This window comes from Equus asinus, chromosome 2, assembly GCF_041296235.1.
Source record: "Equus asinus isolate D_3611 breed Donkey chromosome 2, EquAss-T2T_v2, whole genome shotgun sequence".
NCBI classification, from domain to species: Eukaryota; Metazoa; Chordata; class Mammalia; order Perissodactyla; family Equidae; genus Equus; species Equus asinus.
In genome coordinates this window covers 67,092,185-67,115,572 of record NC_091791.1, presented here as the reverse complement: position 1 = coordinate 67,115,572, position 23,388 = coordinate 67,092,185, and the positions used below count along the sequence as shown (strand labels likewise).

Below are 23,388 nucleotides of genomic sequence, written 5' to 3'. Positions count from 1 at the left end.
ATTTTATGGGTTCCTGAATTTCACATAAAATGGAGTTTCATAGTAATTATACACTACATATTCCTTTATGTCTGGCTTCTTTCACCCAACATAATGTTTTTCACACCCTCATTTATCTTTTGCGACTTGGATAAGAGGCCATTTTATGAACACAACTCAATTTGTTTATCCATTCTCCTGTTGATGGATACCTAAGCTGTTTCCAGGTTTTTTACTATTACAAGAATTGCTGCAAGTTTTTCTGTGGACATATATTTTCATTTCTCTTGAGGAAATACCTGCAAATAGAATTTCTGGTGTATGTAATAGATATATGTTTTGTTTTGTTTTTGTTTTTGGTGAGGAAGATTGGCCCTGAGCCAACATCTGTTGCCAATCTTCCTCTCTCTTTTTTTCTCCCTAAAGCCCCAGTACCTAGTTGTATATCCTAGTTGTATGTCATTGCAGTTCCTTTATGTGGGATGCTGCCACAGCATGGCTTGAAGAGTGATGCATAGGTCTGTGCCCAGGATCTGAACTCTGGACCGTTGAAGCAGAGCACATGAACTTAACTACTCAGCCACAGGGCCGGCCCCAAGATATATGTTTATCTTTATCAGAAATTGCCAAACATTTTCAAAGTGTTGTACTATTACAAACTCTTTATCAGTACAAGAGTTCCCATTGTTCCACATCCACGCCAACATTTGATATCGTCAGTCTTGTTAATTTTAGCCATTAGAGGATCTTTTTAGAAACCACATCTAAACTACCCAAATGCCCATCACCTGATGAATGGTAAACAAAATGTGGTAAATCCATACAATGGCATATTATTCTGCAATAAAAAGAAACCAAGTACCAATATGTGCTACAACACAGATGAACCTTAAAAACATTATGCTAAGTGAAAGAGGCCTGTCACAAATGACCACATATTGTATGCTTCCATTTATATGAAATGTCCGGAACTGGCAAATCTATAAAGACAGAAAGTGGGTTAGTGCTTACCTAGGGCTGAGGGGATGGGAGGGTTGAAGGATGATAGCTAATGGGCATGGGATTTCTTTCTGGGGTAATGAAAATGTTCTAAAATTGATTGTGATGATTCGAAGCTCTGTGAATATACTAAAAGCCTTTGGATTGTACACTTTAAACGGGTGGATTTTATGGGTCTCCATAAAGCTGTTTGAAAAAATTCTACCACATTTAATTAGCCAGAAACCCCCTGTAGCTCCCCAGTGTCCTCAAGGCAAAGACTCAGATTCTCAGATCCAGGTTCTCTGACATCATCTCCTTCTTTTACAGGCACAGTGGAATTTCTGCCATTTCAAGATGCCAGCGTGCCTCTGAGAGCTTGCACATATTATTTCTTCTTCCTAATTGTTGTTCCATGTCATTTTGACTCCTTCTTTATGGTCCAACTCACCTGACAGCCCTCTCCTACCCCTCATCTGTTCGTTCATTCATTCATTCATTCAACAGGTAATTATTAGGCATCTGCTGTATGGGAGGCTCTATTCTAGGCGCAGGAGGTACAGCAGCAAACGAAGCAGACAGCGTCCCATATGGAGCTTATGGGACTGTCTGCAGGAACAACTAGCACCTGAGCACTTAGCAAATGTGCAGCCTTGTGCCCCAGCCCCTGCCCTCTTGGCCTCCTCTAGTTCTGTTTCAACACTAACGCCTCTGGACTTTCATAAGTCGACAGTGGGTCTGCCTCTCCCACAAGGCTGGGGATTCTGTGGGGTAGGGACCCAGGACTAGATCAAGGATGACGTCTCCTCGATGTGCACCTCCCACTACAGATTATAGAATGTTTGCACAGCCCTGATCTCATCTGCCTGCTCACCTCCCCTGTTCAGAAAGTGGGGAGTTCTGAAAAGGAGATGAGAAGGCAGGATGCCCACTGCCCAGCTAAGGTAACTGAGGCCCCAAGAGTACTCCTCCTGGATTGCATGAAGTCACACAGCTTTAGAACTTCAACAGGAAGCTGGCTTCTTTCTCTTTGCCCTGAGTAGACTTCTGGCGGCCTGGCCAGTTCTGAAGGCTGGGGATTGGTGTCTCTATTTCAGGAAGTGATTCCAGGCCCAGCCAGGATCATGGCCCAGGGGTTGGTGCTGTGGGTCATTATCTATGGGCATTTCCATCACTCAGGCTGGGGCAGCACGTGGTAGGATTGTCGAGGAGCAGCAGTGTCTCTCCTGAGCCTCCTTCCCCACTCTCAGCCTGGCTCAGGTGAGTCACAAATCCCTGACCGTGAAGTGGCTCTTTGGGCTTTCTCTCTCAAGAGGCGCGCAGTTTACAAGGGAAGCTGCAGGAGAGGGGCCTGCAGGCATGCCTCCTTAATGGTGTGATTAATGCTCACGTGGTGACAGTGGCTCAAAGCACCCTTCGTGGTGACATCTCCTTCAAAGCCCCGCAGACACTTGGCTCCTCTTTGTACTTGTTCCTTCTGGTCTGTTCTGGCAGCAGCAGGGGCGGGGCTGGACCTTCAGTAGGCAGTGAGGGGTATCTGAGACCTCCCTGTAACCTACATCCTTGGGCCTCTCCAGCCCATCATTCTCTTTGGTTGCCTGGAGTCAGGTCTCCGAGGGCTGGTGGGATCGTCTGCTTGGGGTCCTGTCCCTGTTCTTGTTTCTCCTGCTGTGGCAGGAGAGGAGGGAACTCCCATTACACCAATGGACCCAGTGGTTCCTGGTTCTTCCCTCCATTAGGCACCAAGCCCTGGGACCTCTGGATTGAACCCTGGGACAGAGTGTCTCCTTCCAGCCCTGTCCTGTGCCTGGAGAAAAGAAGCTGGCAGGATATACTCCTGTTTCTCCATCTGCACCCCACTGAGGGGCAGCTGCCTTGCTCAGCTCAGAGGCCAGAGTGAAGGAGAAGCTGCTGCCTCTTTGGACTTAGGAGATACCTCTTCTTTGCCTATCACTGCAGTCCCTCAGTGTGGGGCCCCTGTGAAGGTGCTGAAGGGGATTGAGTGATCCTTTGGAAGGTACTACTTTGGAGACTACTTTGGGAGTAGGAAGAGGAATCAGGCACTGTGTCCATCCTAGCACAGAGTGGTGTCCTTACACACAGGAGGGTAGAGTCTCTCCAGGCCTCTGGAAAGCTTCCCGTGGCATCTCTTGCCACTTTCCCTGTATCTTCTCCCTCTTTTCCCCCTTCTCCTGGGACATCCCATCTTCCCCCAAAGTCATGACAAAGCTCAGGCCCTTTTTGAGTCCTTACACTCCTAAGGAGCCTGGGGGTCCTGTTTGGACTGATCCCCGGGGTGACGTGTGGGGAGGATGGCGAGAGTTTACCCCCATCCCACATTCTCTGAGCTGTGCTTTCCTATAATAATTACAAATGCAGCACATCCTGCGTGGCAGAGATGAATTCCCTTCACACAGATGGTTTGGTGGCCTATGGCTGCATGATGAACTAGCCCAGAACAGCAGCTTTAGTCAATGACAGTTGCTGATTCTGCTCACAGATCTGAGGGCTCACTGGACCCAGCTATGCAGTGCTCCCTCAGTTCTCCCTGGGCTAGGGTCATCTTGAAGGCTTCCTCACTGGCATGTCTGGTGCTCAGGCTGAAAAGATTCAGACAGGTGGGGCTGGAGCAACTGGGCTTCTGTGGGCATCTCTCGCTCTCCATGTGGTCTCTCCATGTGGTCTTTTCACACTGTGGCCTCAGATAGCTGGACTTCTTACATGGTGGCAAAAGGCTCCCAGATCTAAAAGAAGCATTCATCTTTCTCCATCCTGCATAGACTTGACCTTTTCTCTTATAGTAACCTTGAGACTCCTTGATGTTTAGTGAGCTCCCACTCCCCCTGCACTACTCCCCACCCCCCAACTCTGGGTTGCATTGCAACACAACTCTTCTGTTAACTTGACAATGATAATGAAAGGCATCCTGTCCAAACCATTTCATTTTAATTCCTGGGTTTATTCCTAGACCATAGAACTGGGCGGGGAGACATCTCAGTTTGAAGACAGACAGACACACATGCATATACCCACATACACCCCAGACGTTTGTTGTGTCTGGCCTCCCACAGTTCTCCTTCTTAACAACAGTCTGACTTCTTTTGGAGGAAATCTTTCTCCCTCTACATCTTCTGTCTTTGTGGATCAATGAATCCATGAATTCAGGTGCCTGAGCCCTGCTGTGTAAGCTGCAAGTCCGCACACTTTTTCTTAAAGGACCAGATAATAAATATTTTATGTTTTGTGGGCCAAGAGGCAAAATTGAGGCGATGATGTAGGGACAGTAGTTGCATAATCATTTGAAATGTCATCATTTAAAAATATGAAAACCATTCTTAGCTTACAGATCCTACGAACAGGAGTCTGTGTGCATTTGGTCCCCAGGCTTGTAGTTTGCTGACCGTTATTGTAAACCAAAGGGTTCCCTGAAGTACCTTCCACCAGACTCTTCCTCAGAGTCTATGGGGGTGGCAGTGGGGGACAGTGTTGCCTGCAACTTCAGCTTGACCAAGCAGATCTAGCAGAATATGACACCAGGACAGGAAAAAAAAGGAAATTCATTCATTCTTTCCTATACCTATGCCTGATAAGGCTGCTAGTTTCTGCTCCCAAGCCTGTCTGGAGCAGTGCTCCTGTCTGTTATAAGCTCATTTTCCATCCTTCCCTTCCAGCCTCTCAACTCACCCGCATCCTACTAACAAATGTGTTTTTTCTTTCCTTACAGTAATCAGAGTTGGTTTCGGTTGCTGACACCCAAAGCTCCCTGGCAGACACATGCACTAGTAGTCTCACTTCGTGCAGGACAATGGAATTTTCTGAGCATGTACTCTGGGTGCAGGAACCCGAAGAAGCCCAGGATGCTGGACACCATGATCCCTTGGATGGTTGCTGTGATCCCAGGCCCTGAGACTCTACCCACCTGGACCCTGGAGTCTCCAAGCCTCCAAGTCCTTTCTCCTGTGGACACCAGGAAACTCACCCTCCTTCTTGGGGTGAGATGGCATAGCTGGGAGAGAGGATGGTTGGTACCAGCCCTGCCCAAGTCCATTTCTCTCTCATGGCTCTTTCATGAATTTATCCTGCCCCTGTCAGTGAAGCAATTGTTCCTTAGGCTTGGTCCAACCAAAAAGTAAGGGGCCACATTTGTCGGATTGTTTCTCCAGTGGCTAAGGCAGTTCCTGGCAGAGACCCAATTCAAATTAGCTTAGAGAAAAAGAGAATCACTGTCTCATGTAACTAAGTGTGACTGGGAAATACCAGAACCAGGGTCTCTGGGCTACCTTCCTCTTTTTCTCTGTCACTCTTCTCTGCTAGTCTTTGCCTGGCAGCCTCATAGTCTCTTACTATCTTCTCTGTGTGGCCTGAGACATAGCCAGCTACTTACAAGCTCATATCCTCTCAGCTTCACGGCTAGAGGAAAGGGCTTCTCATCTTCCAGCACCAGACTGGAAAATCCTAGAGGAGGATTCTGATTGGTCCAGCTGGGCTTTGGGCCCACCCCCAGACCAGTCATTGTAGACTGGAAAGTAGGGTTGTGTCAGCTCCTATGCAACCATGTGGCGGAAACTGGCTGTGGTAGATTGAAATTTTCTACCCTGCTATTTCCTTCCTCTATGCACACTTCTTTGAGATGTGACATTGAAGCTCTCCTCACAAAAGGGTGGAGTCTATGTCCCTATGCCTTGAATCTGGACCAGGCTTGTGACTTGTTTTGACAAATGGAATGAGGTAGAAGTGGTATTGTATCAATTCCAAGATTTAAGAAGCCTTGTGTTCTTCTTTTTCATCTCTCAGAACCTGCCACCACCATTTGAACAAATGCAGACTAACCTGATGGGTGATGAGAGACATATGGCCCAGTTACCCCTTCACCCCAGTTGACTGCAAGCCAACTATCAAACACATGAGTGAGGCCATCCTAAGCCAATCTGTCCACTGACTGCAGACGCACGAGCGAGCTAACTGAGACTAGATGAGCCTGGCCCAGATCAGCAGACCTGCTCACTCAACCCACGGACTTATGGGCAAAAGTAAATAGCTGTTTTAAGCCATTAATAACAAATAGCTGTTTGTTATGCAGCAAAAGTTAGCAGATATACTGGCTAAGAATTTATTCAAATCCCTGGGAACCGACACAACCCTGACAATCAGTCCACAATGACTGGTCCAGGGAGAGAACCCAGAACCCAACTAAACCAATCAGAATCCTTCCTTAGGACTCACTCTTTCGGGCCTAACATGATTAGACTACGTTTCCCTAGATCTTTGCCTTCTCTCTGAACTCCTTCTGTCCTACCTTTGCAGTTAAGTGTAGCCATGTTATTGAGCTCCAGTCAACAGAATGTAGGCCTTGCCCACAGACTCATCTATATGGGGAACCCTTTGTCTTTCCCCACCTGCCAGCTGAGTGCAGAGAACTCCGGGATCTAGAGGAGGGCAGAGCTACAAGATGAGAAGAACATGAGTTCATGAGTGACCACGCAGGTGGTTCCCAAGTAGGAACACCACATTGAGCTGTGACTTGAGCATTGGATTAAGCAACTGATAGTTCAGTATTTATCTTTTTCAGCAGCATAGCCCAGCTCATGTATCAGAGACGAGCAGAGTGATTCCTAGAAAGAAGCTAGTACCGTGCCCAGAAGAAGCAAGGGGTGCTGGGCAGGCAGGACATTAAATGTCCACTCTAGGAGCCAGGAGCCACTTCGAGTGTCAGACTATAAAACCAACCCAAAGCGAGAGTCTGGGGAGCTGCTGAGGGCAGGGCTATGTGGGTCTATGTGTCACCTCATCAGCATCGCTCTGGCTGGGGAGATCTTTCTTGCCTTGCAGGGATGACACTGAGTGCTGGTCAGTGGGCAATAGTAATAGGGAGAGGAGGCTGCTGGTGGGACCTCAGAGTCTCTCAAGCCTGCTGATGCTGGGACCTTATCTTGGTTTGACAAGTATTCCCATTGTAGCAGGCATCTTTCTAGTTAAATGCTAGACATCTCTTTTTGGTCTAGTGACAGGGGTCAGAAGACTTAAATTTTGATATCAGAAAATTCATAAGAAGGAACAGGAAGTTAGGCAGTATGGAGGAGAGGGAATAAGTCCCAGGCAAAGATGGAGCCTAACAAGAGAGAGCCTCTAGGACCAGGAAGAGTTCAGATAGGAGGCCAGGCTTCCAGCCAACCAGGGCCACAGGCGGCCATCCTACAGTCTTTGCATCTCAGGCCAAATTTTTGAGTGAGGGAGGTAATATGATTGGTCACACTGGCCAGCTAATCTTTTGGGTCGTGTGTCCATCCTGGTCTAGCTGGATGAGGGCAAGGGAGGTTTGGTTATATAGGCCAAACATGGCCATCTTTCAGCAGAGGCAGGTGGCAGTTTCCAGGGAAGGAGGGTAGCGGTGGGCAGGCACTCCCAGAAGTCTAGTGTAGCATTCCAGGATGGGGGGCAGTCATTGGCAAAGATGTGGAAGGGAGAAACAGGGTGGTGTGTAGCAGTGACTAAAGAGAGAATAAAGTTCAGGGCTGGGAGAGGGGGAGATGGGACCAGTCTTGGGATATGCAGACCATGGGTCCCTCTGAAGGGCTTTAAGCAGGGCTGGCTTTCTCCAGCTGATCTAGAGGTGTGGAATATGGTGGTTAAGCTTTGACCTCTGGAATCCCACAGGTCTGGCCTTGCATCTCAGTCCTACCGCTTAAACCAGCATGTAACCCTGGGTCAGAGGTCAGGGACTGGGGGCCATTAAGCTGTATGTAGCCCACATCGGGGCTTTATTTGGGCCACATGGTGTCAGTGCAAATTTTTGTTTGCTTGTTAATAAATTTTTTTTTAAATCTACATTTCCAGGTTCTCTTATAAAATTAGATGTAGCAACAACTGGATTGGCATTCTCACCTGGCAACAAACACCTAGAGGAGCAGATGGCCTGTGATCACAGCCAGCGCTCTCTCCTTGTCCACAATCTCTACCCAACTACCTGCTCCAAACTGATGCCCTGGCATCGATGCCTGTCAGCATCAGTTTTCACTATTATTTTCTTATGGTAGAGAAACATCTCTGAATCCATCTGTAGTAGGTGGAATAATGGTCTCCCAAAGATGCCCACACCCTAGTCCCTGGAGCCTGCGAACGTGCTCTAGCACATGGCAAAAGGAAATTAGAGTTACAGATGGAATTAAGGTTGCTAATCAGCTGACCTTGAGATGGGGGAGATGATCCTGAATTATCCTAGTGGGTCCAATATAGTCACAAGAGTCCTTTAATGTGGACGAGGGGAGCAGAAGTGTCAGTGTCAGAGTGTTGAGACGTGAGAAAGACTTGATCGGCATTGCTGGCTTTGAAGATGGAAGAAGGGGCCATGAACCAAGGAATATAGGTAGCCTCTGGAAGCTGGAAAAGGCAAGAAAATGGATTCTTCCGAAAGGAACACAGTACTGCTCCAGAAAGGAACACAGCACTGCTGACACCTTGATTTCCTGCCTAGTGAGACCCATTTTGGACTTCTGGCCTTCAGAAATGTAAGAGAATAAATCTGCATTGTTTTACACTGCCAAATTTGTCGCAATTGTTTCCAGCAGCAATAGAACACTAATACATCATGTCTCTTAGCAAAATGAACAATAAAGCAAGAGGGTGATGTCTTTTGGGAAAAATGGGAGAAAGCGTGTGTCTTAATGAAAATGAAGAATATTTCTGTGTATTTAATTTGCCCACAAACTGTATCTTATACTTGCTGCTTTCACTGATTACCTTTCTGTGTCTGGTACTATAGGTGTTTGGAGTTGGAACCTCTTCTTCCAGCAATTAATTAATTAACCTGACTATTCCTTACTTCTCTCCTCTATAAAATGGCATCTGCCTTGTGGTTTTGTTGTAAAGAAGAAATAAAATTAGGCAAGTAAAGCAGTTAGTATAGTATAGTAAATGTTCAATAAATGGCAGTTACAATCAGCAGTAGCTAGTCAGGTAAGGATGGACGTACTAGTCGGAATAGGCTAGATTTTGCTGCAGTAACAAATTAACCCTCAATATCACTGGTTTAATGTAATACTTTTATTTTTTATCAAGCTATATTCCCAACATAGATCAGTGGGAAGCTCGGCTCCACCAGTCACTCAAGAAGCCAGATTGACAGAGGCTCCACCAGCCTGCATTTGCTCCATTTGTAACATATAGCCTCCTTGTCCCACAGCAGGGGGAGGGCATACTGGAGATCCTCACAGTGGTAATTAAAGGCTTTGGCCTAGAAGTGACACACATTATTTAGGCTCACGACCAATTTTGCAGAACTGTTCACATGGGCCCACCTGTAAGGGGTGGGGAGGTGTAGTACTCCCAAGTTCCTGGAAGATCAGGAGAACAAAATATCACTGAGTAATGGAAGTCTCTATCACAATGGATCTGAAGAGAACAAGACTGGGGCAAAGAGACAAGTTAGGAAGCCATGAAGTTGTCCAGGGGAGAACTGAGGGTGCTCTTGAATTATGGCAACAGCATTAGAGATGGAGAGAAGAAGTCAGATTAAAGAGATATTTAGGGAGTCAAGTCATCAAAACTTGGTTGTTAAGGTCATAAGAGGGATTGAGATGCACATGGAGAAATTACAGTCTGAGAAAAGGGTGCAAGACCAACTTTTAGAGACTGAAGCACAAAGAGCTGCCATCTTAAGTGGGGTCTCCAGAAGCCGAGCCTGAGATGAGGATTCTTGTGAAGTTGTTTTATTGAGGGATTGCTATTAGAAACAACCTGAAAGATGGAGAGGGAAGCAGGGAGAGGCTACCCTTGGCTTTTTCATAGAGCAAGCGCTTTGGAGCATAAACCGCACCACACAGTAGTCTTCGCTTAAGGAAGAGGACAAGCATTTTATACTCTGTATTAGTCATTGTTTGTGGGCTAAATTCCCAGAGGAGGCGGCTCTTGTCACCTCAGGGCCATTCTGTAGAGAAAGGGGGATGTGAACTGTTATGAGCCAACACTCAGATCAGCTGGGGGATGGATGCCTAAGCCCAGCAGAAGGGCTTTTAGCAGAGTACCACAGTCTGCTACAGTTCACCCCTCGCACTGCTCAGATCCACTTGCTTCTCACATTAAGTTTATTGATAGACATTGAGTGGTCATTGGTTTGGGATGTATGGTGCAACCCAAAGGATAGCATCCCATCCTCAGAGGGTGTCATCTCCAAGTCGGTACCTCAGCTGTGTCTTTCAGAAGCCATTCTACCATCTATCAGTTCTGCAGCTTCTGTATGGTGCAATATGTGGCAAGACTAGTGGAACTAGTACCCATTGCCACACTGCCTTTTCTGTAACTTGGATCTCTTGGTCTGCAGTGATGTTGTATGAGAGCTGTGTCAGTGAATCAGACATTCTGTGAGCTCTCAGATAGTGGTGATGGCATAAGGCTCCAGAGAAAGGCGAGGCAAACCCATACCCAGTATATGTATCAATCCTGGTCAGGGTGAATCACCACCCTTCTCATGACAGAAGGGGTCTTACACTATAAACTTGCCATCAAGTGGCTAGTTGGGCTCTTCCTGGGATGTTATTGTGTCAGGGGCTCAGTTTTGGTATCTGTTGATGACAGGTTGGACGTTTAACAGTGGCAGTAGCTTGATCAGCCTTGGTTATCAGACCGGCTGTTGGACTCATGCATAATTTTATCACTGTCTCCGTGATACTCTGTTCATGAGTGCATCTTGTGCAAGCATGAGCTGGAGGATAAGGGGTGAGGACAGAGACTGGCTGACGTCCACTGGCTGTGAGTCATCCTGCCAACTAGGTTGTTTAGTGCCTCTTCTGCAGTGGGCATGTTCAGGTGTATGTTAAAATGGATCCCTACACTCTTTGCCTACTCCCATAGGTCTGTCCACATGCCTCTTTCCAGGTCTCTGACCAGCTAACCTAAGCCATTTGCCACTGCTCGCAAGTATGTATATAACCTTTTCTTAGGTTACTTCTCTCTTCACGCAAAGTAGATGACCAGGCACTGCCCAAATCTCTGCCTATTGGAAGGATTCCCTCTCATCACAGTCCTTGAGCCCCTTGAGGGGAGCTAGTGCAGGCTTAGTTCACTTGCAGCTTACATCCATGTACCAAGTTGCCTCATCTGTGAACCAAGCTCAGGAATTTCCTTCTCTGTCAGCTGGTTATAAAAAACCCTTCACATGGCAATAGATATTTGCCAAGCGGGAGGCGTTGGTGCTACCATCCCCATCTCAAGTCTTGGGGTCTCACTCCTTCCCTTTTAGTAGTCTGCTTTTGGTATAGAAAATCTGCCGTGACGTGCATTCAGTCCTTTCTGCAGTTCTGCCACTCTTACAATGAAGTCCTCACCTGATCTTCACTCTGCCTTATCTGCTTTCCAGCTACAGAAGATAAGTGTTTCAATGCTTCCTGCCAAGAGGTTTCCTTGGACTCTCACATTTTGCTTTAAATTGCCAATTAAGAGATCTGAGAATGTAATTTCCTTTCTTCAGTGAATCAGTGACCCTTAGCAGTAGCCACTCAATTCCATAGTCTTAATGCTTTTCTTCCCTCTTACCTCTCAAATGCCAGAGACAGTGCACTAGCTGGCACAGCCCCCTTGTCTATGTGTCAACCCAGTTTACCAAGGGTGAAAGTCATCACAGATGCATGCCCATGACTATCACCAGTGATGGGTCTTCATTCCCGTCTGGTCAGTGATCCACCTCCAGCATCCTATCCTTAGAGGCTGCCTCCTAGGCCCACTCCTTGGCACCTGCTGCCTTAGGCTGGTTCCTTATGAGCAGAGCCTGAGGCAGGCTTTCAGATTCCTGTGATTTATTGAGGGAGTGCTCTCAGGAGAAACCTGTAAGGGAGGGAGTGAGGCAGAAGAGGGAAGGGGAAAGAGTCAAGCAAGCATGTGGCCTCAGGTAAAGTCTAGACCTAATCTGATCCACAGGGAAGATTCTGGAACACTGACCACACTGCAGCAAAGAGTTTGTCCTTTGATTGTTTTTAGCAGTCTTTGGGTGTGGGCCTCCTGGCAGGGGTGTGTGTGCAGTAGGGGTGGGTAACCTTCCAGGCAAGGAGGTCCCTGTCTCCTGAGGGCAAGTATCTGATGAAGAGAAGTTGTGAGCTTCTGGAAGCTAATACCTTTACCAGTGGAAGGGTGGGTGCCAGCCAGTAAAAGAGAGCTTGACAGAGCTCCACAGTACCCAGTTACTACAGGAACCTGTGAAGATGACAAAGAAGGCATAGTCAGTGGGAGTCAAGTAGAACCAAAGACTCAAAAGAAGGGATTGCCATGGAATCCAAGAGAAGAGAATTTCGAGGAAGAAATGGCAACTGTCAAATGCAGTTGTGAGGTCCAGTCGCCAAAAGCAGCATGGACTTTAGCAATCAAGAGGTCATAGGCAAGCTTGCAAGAGAAGTTTCAGAGAACTTCAGAGATGTAGGCCGCAGGGCGTCAAGGGTGATGGATGCTCAAGTAAAGACAGTGAGCATGAGCAGTTTCCTTGACTGAGAAGTCTGCATGAGAAGGAGCAGAGAGAGGCTGGACAGCAAAGGGTGGGGATGCTGGCTGTTAGACCTCACAGCCAGAGCCCAAAGCTCTAGACCTGGGGAGGAGGAGCAAGGGAGGGTAGAGGAAAGGGGCTGAAGTCCCTCCCAGAAGACAAGGAGGTGATGGTGTCAGGGGCTGGCCCTGACTGGGGCAGAGATACCACATCCTCTGGGCCTGGGTGGATGAAGATAAGGCTTGGGTAGGATGGAGGTGGGGGCAGTTAGTAGGGGTCTGTTTGATGGCTGGGTAGCCTGTTTAGAGTGAGGTGGGTGTGCCTGAGCAGAAGGCTGGAGCAGAGGACCAGGGACCTGGGTGTATGGGTGGGGAGACTATGCCCTGAGGTCTCAGTGAGGCTGGAGACCCTCATTTGTCCTGGCATTGACCTGCAGGGCCTAATGACTTTCCCCAAGAGCACTCTATGGCCTTATGTGGGACAGTCATTGGATCCACACTGGGGGCTTTGCGAGGTAGTTTGGGAAGAACAGAAACCCAAGATGATCCATAGGCTAGAGGGAGTGATGTGTGGCTCTAGGTGTGGGGAGGAGGGCAGTAGGGAGAGGAGCAGGCAGGCTGAGCTCCAAGCTGCCCTGAGCCAGACCCTCCGCTGGGCTTTTCTGGTGGACTTTTCGCATCCTAGGCCCAAGAAGGAAGTGACCGGTATCAGGAAGAGTTAGTGGGGTGGGGCGGGCGGGTCTCCACACAGCCTTGCGAGACAGCCACAGTATTTAGCTGCATCATTGGTTTCACCTTCTCAAGTGAGAATGCCGGGAAGGTTTGCTATTTATCGTGAAGTTGGAGGAGTGTGCTGCCCTGCCTTTCCCTCCCCATCCCTGCCTGCTTCCTGTCCGTAAGACAGAAGCATTCAAACTGTTTTTAACCAAAACCCACAAGTAAGAATTAATTGTACATCATGATTCAGCAGACATGCACATAAACACACACACACAACTGCAATGAAAGTTTCACAGTACAATCCTCATCCTTACTTTGCAGGGTGCTCTTGGTGTTTTTGACTTTACTCTCAATTATTTCATTAAAGAGAGCTGGTCACACCCCGCCAAACTAATTTCCCGGGTCATTCGAGGGGTCTATGTGTCATAGAGAAGTGCTGCTCTAAGACAGCAGGGAGCTGGGGTGGCCCTTTTTGAAGGTCTCAGTTGTACCATCTTCCCCTCCTCTCTGAGGAGTGTCTGTTCTCAAAGAAAACGCTCCTGCCCTGGGGATGCTGGCAGAAGGCAGTGCCTGCAGTTTAGCAGTGACCAGGACTCCATTTTTAACGTGAATTCTCCTTCTCCTCCTCACCTTCCACCTCCCACCAAAAAGAGAAACTGGCCCCCTTGGAGAATCCCCGAGGCGGGGGACTTCTAGGTACCTAATTCCTCACAGGCAGCTCTGTTGCTGATGCAACCAGGCACCTGTCATCCTGACTCACTCCTGTACACACACACTCGCTCACATGCAGAGACCCTCTTGCTCTCCTGACACACGTTCCCACATACACACTCCAGTAGGGATAGTTGGCGTGCCTGCCAGTCCCCACTTCTTTCTTTGGACTTGGCCTTCACCCACAGGCCCTGCAGAGGGAAGGCTGGGTGGTGGCATTTCTTCTTCCTATTGCCCTGAGGCCAGAGCTAAGTGGAGGAGGGGCAGTGATTGGCTGCTGGGCTCTGAGAATCAGATTCACTTCCCCAAACTTGCATAGGTGACACAGGAAGGGCAGTTTGTGCCAGTGCTGAGGTTGTAAGAACTGTGGCCTGGGGAGGGGTCATAGCACCAGAACCCCACGTAAACTGCAGTCATGGAGAAGAGGAAACCCAAGGTTTCCATAGAGGGGAGCAAGGCAGGGGTGCTGAGAAGTGAGGTGGCCAGAGAGACAAGCAACGGGGAGAGTGGCAGAGTCAACACTCCAGGTTCTGTGAAGAACTAGCGATGCTTCCACTTCTTCATTCTAGAATGGTTTGGACAGTACCCTCTAGCGCTGTTCCTTAAACTCAGAAAATCCACAAGGAGCTTGCGGTCTTTTTTATCAAAGACCCGCCAGCATCACACACCCTCCCTGCGTCACACATGGCCTGAGGCCCCAGCACCCCCTATAGGGCCTGGCCTTGTTCAGGCCCCCTTTCCCTGCCTGTCTGTCCCACCGCCAGGAGCAGGGCCTGCTGGAGACTGGGGTCCCACCAGGAGGAGGCTAGGACACTGGACTCTAAACACTAACCTGCCCTAGGTCCTCTTTCAGAGACACCCGCGGCAGGGGCTTTTTCAGGCCCACACCCAGACCACCTGACTGCGTGTGTGCTTGCTTTTTTTGCAAGGTGATCGGGCAGGGGTGGTGGTTTAAAAGCAAAATCAAAGACACCCCAATCACTCCTTGACATTCACAAAATAGCTAATTCGCCAAACCTTCATTTTTGTCAATTTATTTAGAAAAAAATTAACATGGGCAAATGAGATACCTCAGTGTTACAACAGAGTATAGAAATGTCTAGCAATAGTCAAATAATTTGATCTTTAAATACAAAATAACCACATGAACACCTAATATACAGGTTTCATCTGAATACATATTTATTAGATAAATATTAGAAGTTGTCACATCATCTAACTACATACAGCTTTGCAAGACTAGAAATCACAATTAGTTTTCTGACCAGTTTGAAGTATGAAATGGTTGCATTGTACATACATGTACAAAGACGACGACGGTTTCTGTGGGAGTTACTTCAGGCTGCACTGTGGGTGTGTTTATGGGTATGTGTGAATCACCTGCAGTCATGATATCAAAAATTATACAAAGTATGAATTTGATTACAATTTTCTTCTGAAATCCCCGTTTCTTTTCATTATTTCCATAGCACCCTAAAAATACACAGGTGGCAGGACTAGTACACTGAAGCTAAATAGTACATGTAGGTAAAATAACAACAAAACAGAACAAAAGCTCCTTTGCACAAGGGTCAGAGTATCTTACATGAGTGAGACAAATGTGGAGAGACCGACCTCACAGACGCTAACGAACAGGATCTAGTTTTTCCATGTTAAGATGGAGTTCAAGCCTTTTTTTTTTGTTTTGTTCCATAAAATAAAAACAATACACATTCCAAGGAAAATGAATGCATCTGTTAACATGTCTCTATTTCTCATTTACATATGTACACACGTCCCTTGAGTCTCTGATGCTGACGTCGCCCTATCTGGATGGGTCAGGCAGAGGGAGCAGATGTGTAGCTCTCTGGGGGGTTAGGGCTTCCATTAGGGAGAAATGATTAGAAGTTTCTTAAAAAATAAAATGGCTACAGGGAACATGATACCTGGGTAAAGCTTCAAACCAAGATGGGGTGATTGCCTGTACTTGGGCCTTCCTGCCTGCTGGCCGGCGCCCTACCCACCCAGTGGAGAGGCAACAGGCATATGCCTATGGCTGGGGTGGATGCTCGTCATGGAGAAGTGGTTTGCTGAGGCCTCGTTTTTGCTGAGGTTACTTATGGCTCCAAGTAGTTGTCCGAAAGGATCAGGGAAGCATCTCCCCAGAGTTCAGAACCGACCCTGCTTGGGGAGGCTGTTGTCACCTGAATCTGTCACCAGCTGGGGCTTGTTCCAGCCCTGGACGCCTTCATGCCTCCCTCACCCCCTGGCCAAAATCACTCTGGAAGAGTGCACCCCCAGAGCATGGGCTTCAGGCACCACGGTTCAGGAAAGCTCTTTGCCGAACTTGCTGGTGGAGGCTCGCTTGCGAGGGGGCCCAGTAAACCTGCCTCAGGTGCCCAGCCCATGGCTCCTGGCACCTGGGCTGTGGGGAGCATATTGACCCTCTGCACCAGAAAGCTGGGAGTAGGTCAGCGAGCAGAGTGGGGACTCCCAGTAAGAACCAGGAGGACCCCAGGCCTTTCTGGGACAAAGTAGCACGACAGGAAGCAGGAACTTCTAAGGAAGGCATCTGTCAGTCAGTTTGGGCGGAACATTCCCAGATGGCCCGACAGTGTGACCACCTGCCGGGGCTATCGGCCACTGAGCAAGGATGGCCACATGCTACCTGGCATCATTTTGTCCCCACCAGCCGACTGGGGATGGCTCCAAACAGTGGCCGGCCTGGTCTCCTGAGTCACGGCACAGCCACCCACGCTCTTTGCCCCATCATCTGTACAAACAGCCCTGGTTGCTTTTTTGTTTTTGTTTGTTATTTTTTTAAAAAAAGACTCTGTTTTTGTCATTGAGTCAAGGTATTTTAAAAACACCAGCAAAGGCTATAACCAGGTCATGAAAATGTTGAATATTATCAAAGACGATACTAAAATATTCACAAAGATATTTACAAAAGCAATTCTTAAAATAATTGATTTGCATACTGAACACCACACTGTTTGAAAAAACCTTGACAATAGGACAAAGGAAAAAAGCGGGGCGTGGGGGTGACAATGGCAGCTGTCCTACAGAAAACCTTGTGCTGGCCGTCTGGTATGGTGACTGGAGGTCAAGCTGGGGTCACCGTTCTGGTCAAATCCAGAGGAGTGCTGGGGACCACCCGCCACAGAGAGGGAGACGGAGACTGAGAACACGGACAGTGAATGGGAGAGCAGGAGAGGCCCCAGGCAGCAGTGGAAAAGGGGGCAATGATTTTACAGATGTGACTCAAGTGACCCGACAGCCCAGCAGCAGCACAGGCCATGCGGCTTAGGGGAGCACGGATGAGCCTGAAACAAAAGAGACACACAAGCTACCCAGGAGACTCCAAGAACAGCAGGCCAGATGGAGCCAAGCAGTGGAGGGAAAACCAGAGGCTGCTTCTGCCTGAGCGAGCAGGAGTGTGGGGTGAGCTTTCGAGGGCAGAGGGATACAGAGGGAGGGAAAGGCTGCCAGCCAGGTGGGGCATCTGAGGCAGCCACAAACACCACAGGATGCTCTTGGGTCCATCCCGGCACATGTGATGCCTGACTGGGCCAGGGCTGGGGGCAGCCTTGAGCAGAGACAGATGGACAAGGGGGCAGGAGACATGCTGATGCCTGGGTCCTGCTGCTATGCCCTTGCATGCGCCTGAGCCCACATCTCCCCTGCCTTCCCACCATCCTACCTTGCCGTCTAGGTGTACAAAGGGGAGCTGGGACAGAGGGAAGTGGGTGTCCCTAGTAACAGTCTTGGAGAGGTGAGGGAGCAGGAAGAAGGAAACAGAACAAATGGAGAGAAACGGTTTGCTTGCTGTCCAAGTCCAACATTCCTTTTCTCCAGATGACTTCATAGCTTTAAGTTGTGTTTAAAAACGGGGTGGCTTGGAGCAAAGTTCTAAGTTGCCGTTCCCATTTGACTCTGGCTAGAGGCATCCCTCGCCCCCTGACTAAGGGCACAGTAATGTCAGGTGGGCTCTCTCTTCCTCTGCCCCTCAAAGCCGGGCCCTGGCCTCAGTCCAAAGGTCCCGAAGCCATCTTGCTGCATTGCCCTGGCTCTGAGGAGGCCCTGATCCCCTTTCCCACCCATCCCCAAGCAGGAATGGCACACCCTCTCTCGAATGCAGAATCTTGTCCTTTTTCTCTGCTTTCTGAGAGAGAGTATTTACAGGGTATCTTGGCTTAGAGGTCAGGGGTCAAAGTGATGTCCTTGGCCCAGGAGAGAGTTCTCTTTCCCAGAGGTTTGTGCTTTTCTGTGGTGGGTGGTGGTGGTGGTGGGCAGACCATTCTCACTGCCGTCAACCGTCACTGCTCCTCCAAGGCTCAGGGCCCGCCTGGGTCTCGGGGGGGCCTTCTCTCAGGCGCACAGTCACTTGAAGGAGGCTCTGGGCCAGGAAGTAGGGAGGCAGGGTCACAGTTTAGAAACTGGTAGAACCTGGGGGGCACGGGGTCTTTTGGAATCAGCACACACAGAGGGACCAGGAAGCCGTCGTCAGCGTATGCCTCTCAGGAGGCCAGCTCCCCATGACAAGGGTCTTCTTCAGGGCCTGCTCTGGGCGTGGGCTCCCGATCCACACAGCCTTCACAGCGCACCCTCCCGCCCCCTTGCTCTGAGAAGGCCGCAGAAGGGGCGGTTGGAGGGCACAGGCTCCCAGCGGGAAAGTGTGTGTGGGACAGACAGGGAAGGAGGCAGAGTAGGGGGTATGGCCCCGACGGAGGGGTGGGCTTCAGTTGTTCTCAAAGAGAGAGAGGAGGTCATCATTACTATTGCTTGGCAGGTCGGGGGGGTCCAGGTATGAGAGGAGCTCGTCGGGATTTGTGAGTTCTGGAAGGAGCTGGAAAAGAGTACAGAAGCCCAGATGAGGTGTCAGCTGAGGGCCAGGGTGGCCCAGGGTAAGGGGCAGCCCCAGGCCCGTTCATTTGCCCTCTACCTGCCTCCCAGAATTCTGGTCCCAACAGGGGAAGAATAGTGCCAGCTGTCCCCAAACAGGCCACTGTGCCAGTCTAGGGCACACTCATGCTTATTTTAAGCCTGGGAGAGAGAATTCCCCAGCCCACCAGCTGGGAAAGCTCATAGCGGGTCAAGGGGCTTCCTCTTGATCACAGTGTTCCTCTGGCTCCCTGAGACCCTGTGTGAGAAGCTGTGGGTCACTTGGGCCTCCCAGGAGAAACCACATGGCTTTGCACATAAGGCCCGGCGGTCCCTGTAGCTCCCACTACCCTGGACCTCTCCCAAGAGCTCACCACTCCTTGGTGAGCCCGTGGCTGGCTACCAGCACTGCCCTTCCCTGCGCCCCCTGGGCAGAGGCTGCAGACAGTCCCTACCCTCTACTGTGAGGTCTCTGGAGTTGTTCTGTCACATGAGGGGTCCTCATGAACCTAAAAGCACCCCCACTGGCCTTGTCTGGGGAGGAGATTTGGGTAAGAATCCAAGATGGCCACAAAGCTGAGTAAACCCCATTCACCACAAAGACTCCAACACTGGGGCTGAGGGTGACAGCAAGGCTGCGATGTGAAGGACAGGAGTGGCTAAAGAGAGGCCAGGCCTCCTCTCTGGGAATCTAGAGCCTAGGGGTGTGGGATGGGAGGGGCAAATGCTGTGTCCCTTCCTGGCTAGCCCTGGCCAGCTGCCCAGCACCCATCATTCAGAGCATCCCCCTCACTCCACCTTCCAAATCATTCAGGTCTCAAGGTGAGAGACTCATGAATCTCAGCTGCCCACTTCCACCTCAGTAACCCCCTCGCATGACCCAAGGATAATCCTACTTCACCCACACAGGGGCCTTTCTCAGAGTGAGCGATGGAGCAAGCAGAAGCACAGGGAATGGACAACACACGGACAAGAAACTAAAGACAGACAAACACCAGTGAGACAGAGGGACCCTGTCACTCCAGCCCTTCCCTTGCCTTGGGCTAGAGAGTGGGGCAGACACGGAGATGGCAAGCTCAGTGTTGGGGGAGAGGGCAGGGGTGGGGCTGGGGGGAAGAAGGGCAAGGACCCTCTTGTGCTGCCTCCAGAACCTGGGCCCAGAAGAACTCTAAGGGTTTGGGTGGAAGGCGAGGCAGGGCTTGGCTGCAGGACTGTAGCCAAGGGGACGAGGGGGCAGGGGCCAGCAGAGTGGGGAGGGGCCGCTCAGACCCTTGGTGAGGCTTCCCCATTGTGGGGTTCCCTGGTTCTGGAGCCAGGGGAGGCTGGATGGGCCCACCCACCACCCACCCCCTCATAGCTGTACCTCCTCCACCCTGGGTCTCAAGCCCTCAATACCCACCCCTGCTCTTGGGCAGGTCCCAGTGCCAGGCCTAGCCCCAGGCCAAGGCAAGTGGCAGCCCCAACTTACATCCAGCGAAGGCTCCGGCATGTCTGATGCTCCCTGTGCTCCGGCCTGACCCTCTAAGGCTGAGGAGGGGTTAAAGGTCAGGTCGCTGTGTGGATGGTTGCTGGGAGCGGCCTGTGGCGGTTGCCGGGGAGGCTGGGAAGGAGGAGGAGGAGCCCCACTGTGATGTAATGGAGGCCCTGCCTGGCTGCTGGGGTGTGGGACGTGCAAACCTTGTTGTATGGAGGGATGGGGCTGGTCAGAACTGCCAGCGTGTGGCATCTGTGGAGGAGGAGAGAGCAGGAGAAAAGAAAGGTGAGGTGACGAGGTACAGCGACGAGATGCCTGGAGAAATGAAAACCAAACAAAACCAGGAAAATAACAAACCCCCAAAACAAACCCCCCTTTACAAAGCTGAATGCTTTTTTTTTTTTGTGGAGAAGCAAAAAGTCCTCCCCAAAAACCACCAGTCAGGGAGGCTGTGGAGAGGATGGCAGGGGAGAGGGCCTTTGAGGCCACGTGGGCTGGGAGGGAGGCAGCCAGGGGCTCTGAGACAAGCACAAACACTGAGAGCCCCTCTGCCTCTCCAGCCCAGACACCATCACAATGAACAACAGCGAGGGCAGAATGAAGAAGCAAAATGGGCATGTTTCCAGGGAGTGGGGAAGCGGAAGGGGTGCTGCTGGCAGCGTGGTGCAGGCCCCTGAGGGCCCGGGCAGTGGAGAGCAGACACGGACAGACAGCATGGGGCAGGAGTGCAGCTCAGGAGTGGGTCTGAGCCCCACCGGTGGGCCCTGGGCAGGGGGCCATGCTGGGCACGAAGCTTCCTTTTGAGAGCCCGAGGTGGTGGCAGCCAGGGCCTTAGTGCAAACCCTGCCTGCTGCCCAGGGTAGGGTGCAATTGAGCCGAAGTCAAAGGGGCTTCTCAGTACTGCCAGACCCTTCCTCCTGACCACCCATCTAGGCAGCTACAGGCTGCACTCACATGGTACTGAAGAATGCAGGCACCTCCATGCCTCCCAGAGCCCAAGGGTGCATGGAGGGCATGCCTCGCTGAGGCTGGGGCAGGTTGTGCTTCTCTAACAGATGAACCAGAGAACCCACGCCCTCCATGTGCCTATGCACTGACACACGGGGGCTGTGTGTGGGTGAGATTTCAACTGCCCCTGCTCGTCTGTTTGCTGCTCTAAGCAGGTCCTCCTTCAGAGCTCAGACCTCAGAGAGAAAGGCCGAGTCCAGGCCCTCACGCTATTACCAGCATCTCTGACAGACCCCCCAGCCCCTCCTGCACTCTGCTAATGAAGGGGAGCTCACCGACTGGCCAGGCTGCTCATTGGAACGGGCAGCCCAGTGACCAAATGTCTCCTTGGTCTTTTAGTACCCTCCTGCCCACCCTGTCTTCTGGGCCACACAGAGACATTTACACTTTCTTCCTTTCTGGTTTTGGAAATGGCAGCCATACTATCTATGATCTTCTCCAAACTCTAGTTCCCCCTCCCATTTCTCCTAAGTGCTATTCCTCAGGCCTTGCTGTGGGCTGACCTCTGCTCATAGTCCAGGTGGCCCAACACAGCACAGTGCCCCTCCAGCCTGGGCCCTGAATGGGGGATGACTGCACAACAGTGGGATTGGTGACCCTAGGAGATCATGTGTGGGATGCACATGAGGTAAGAAGGACCAGGAGAGACGGGAAGAATGGCCACCACAGCTGGTCAGTATGAGGCCAGCTTCTGACTCCCTCCCATGCCTGTGGATGCCCTACAGCGTCCATTCTGGGTGGCAAGGGGCAGGAAGCAGGGAGGGGCTCCATACTCCTGGGGCAGCCCACTGAGGACAGGCAGTCCCTGGATCTGACACCCTTAGCCCTGACATCTTGCTGGAATGTCCCAGGGCTCTAAGGAACAGGTGCTCTCTGGGATCTGCTGAAATACCTGTCAACCTGTCACCTGGTTGGGAGGTGTCCTTGGGTGAATCAGTGTCTGGGTGGAGCCCTCCCCGACTCCCCAGGCACATGGGAACCCTTCCTGGTCATGTGCTCAGCTGGGGTCCAGGCTGCTCTGGCTGGGCAGGTGTGGGGGAAGTTTATCAGTGACTCCACTACTCCACCTTGCATAGCTGGACTTCTGAGTCCAGTTGCTGTCTAGAGAGAGACCAGAAATGGGGAAGGACAATGCCTATCTGGGGAGTACCCTGGGGGGCTGTGAAGTCAACTTCTGAGTTTAGGTTCCTCTGCAAAGAATCCTGGCGGCAGCTAACAAGGCAGGAGAAAGCCTTGTTGGACACAGGAAGTACATGGCATCCATCTGTCATTTTCCAGCTTTGGGAATTGTGAGGGCTTAGGATGTGTTCCGTGAGTATGTGCAGGGTATGATCTGGGTGTGGAATGCTGAGATCCTGAGGAGCAGGGCTGGGGAAGGGGGGCCAGGAGAGAGGCCCCTAGAAGTTGGAAGCCCTGTGGGACAGAAAGTAACTTGCAAAAATATGCCTGAAGCCCCATGAAAGCAGCTATTTCTAACTTGGCATCCTGGGGTCCCATGGCAAAGTTGCTATAGTGCTCCTCACCTAGAGTGAGTCCTTTTGGTTAATAGTCACTCTTGCTGAGAATCAGGTGGCTCAGGCCCACAGGCAGCTCCTGATCCAGTGCCAGAGGCAATTCCATGTGGAACAATCCAGAGGCCCCTTCCTTCCGGCCATGTGATGGAGGATGAGAGAGTATGGAGTGGCACCTTCTGGTGTAGGCCCACCCAACCCTGCTGTCAGTCACTGGTGGGAGCCCTGGACCCTTCTCTCTGGCTGGCGTGGCCCAGGCCTTCAGTGACTGCCCCTACCCTCCACCTAAGGTGAGAAACCAGGGACAGACAGAGTAACTGAGGCCTCAGACTTCAGTCTCAGTTTCCCCAAAACTCCAACACTTTCTTCCATCCAGGCACGGCCAGGACTTTTGCTCCATTAGCACAAGGCCTGTATCTGTCTTGCTTACACCTGGCACAAGGCCCAGCCTGGAGCACTGGCTCAGGAATCATCTGCTAAATGGAGTGGAATCATCCATCGCCCATTAGATGAGGACTTGCGGGCAGCAAGGCCTTCTACCACCGCCATTGGGGCCTCAGGAAGGGGAGGCCTCTGGACGGCACAGGACACCTTACCCGCAAGGAGCTTTCTCAGCAACACAGTGTATGTGTTAATAAATGTGAAACAGGACGAGAAGGGAACACTCAGAATACGTAGCCT

General features: G+C 50.6%; 1 protein-coding gene across 18 annotated transcripts in view; it reads right to left on the bottom strand.

The window, feature by feature from the left end:
- Positions 1 to 14,869: 14,869 nt before the first annotated feature.
- The window catches only part of ZMIZ1 (zinc finger MIZ-type containing 1), a 237,553-nt gene continuing 229,034 nt past the window's right edge, over positions 14,870 to 23,388 (bottom strand). For 15 of the 18 annotated variants that reach the window (XM_070491195.1, XM_014837155.3, XM_070491257.1 and 12 more), the window contains 2 exons: positions 20,183 to 20,440; positions 14,870 to 18,679 (listed from right to left, as the gene is read on the bottom strand). In XM_070491195.1, coding sequence (XP_070347296.1) covers positions 18,572 to 18,679; positions 20,183 to 20,440 — 366 coding nt within the window. In that variant the 3' untranslated portion in view covers positions 14,870 to 18,571. Of the gene's footprint in view, positions 18,680 to 20,182; positions 20,441 to 22,719; positions 22,841 to 23,388 lie in introns of those variants that run through there. The other 3 variants (XM_070491280.1, XM_070491275.1, XM_044761349.2) reach the window with 2 other exon arrangements.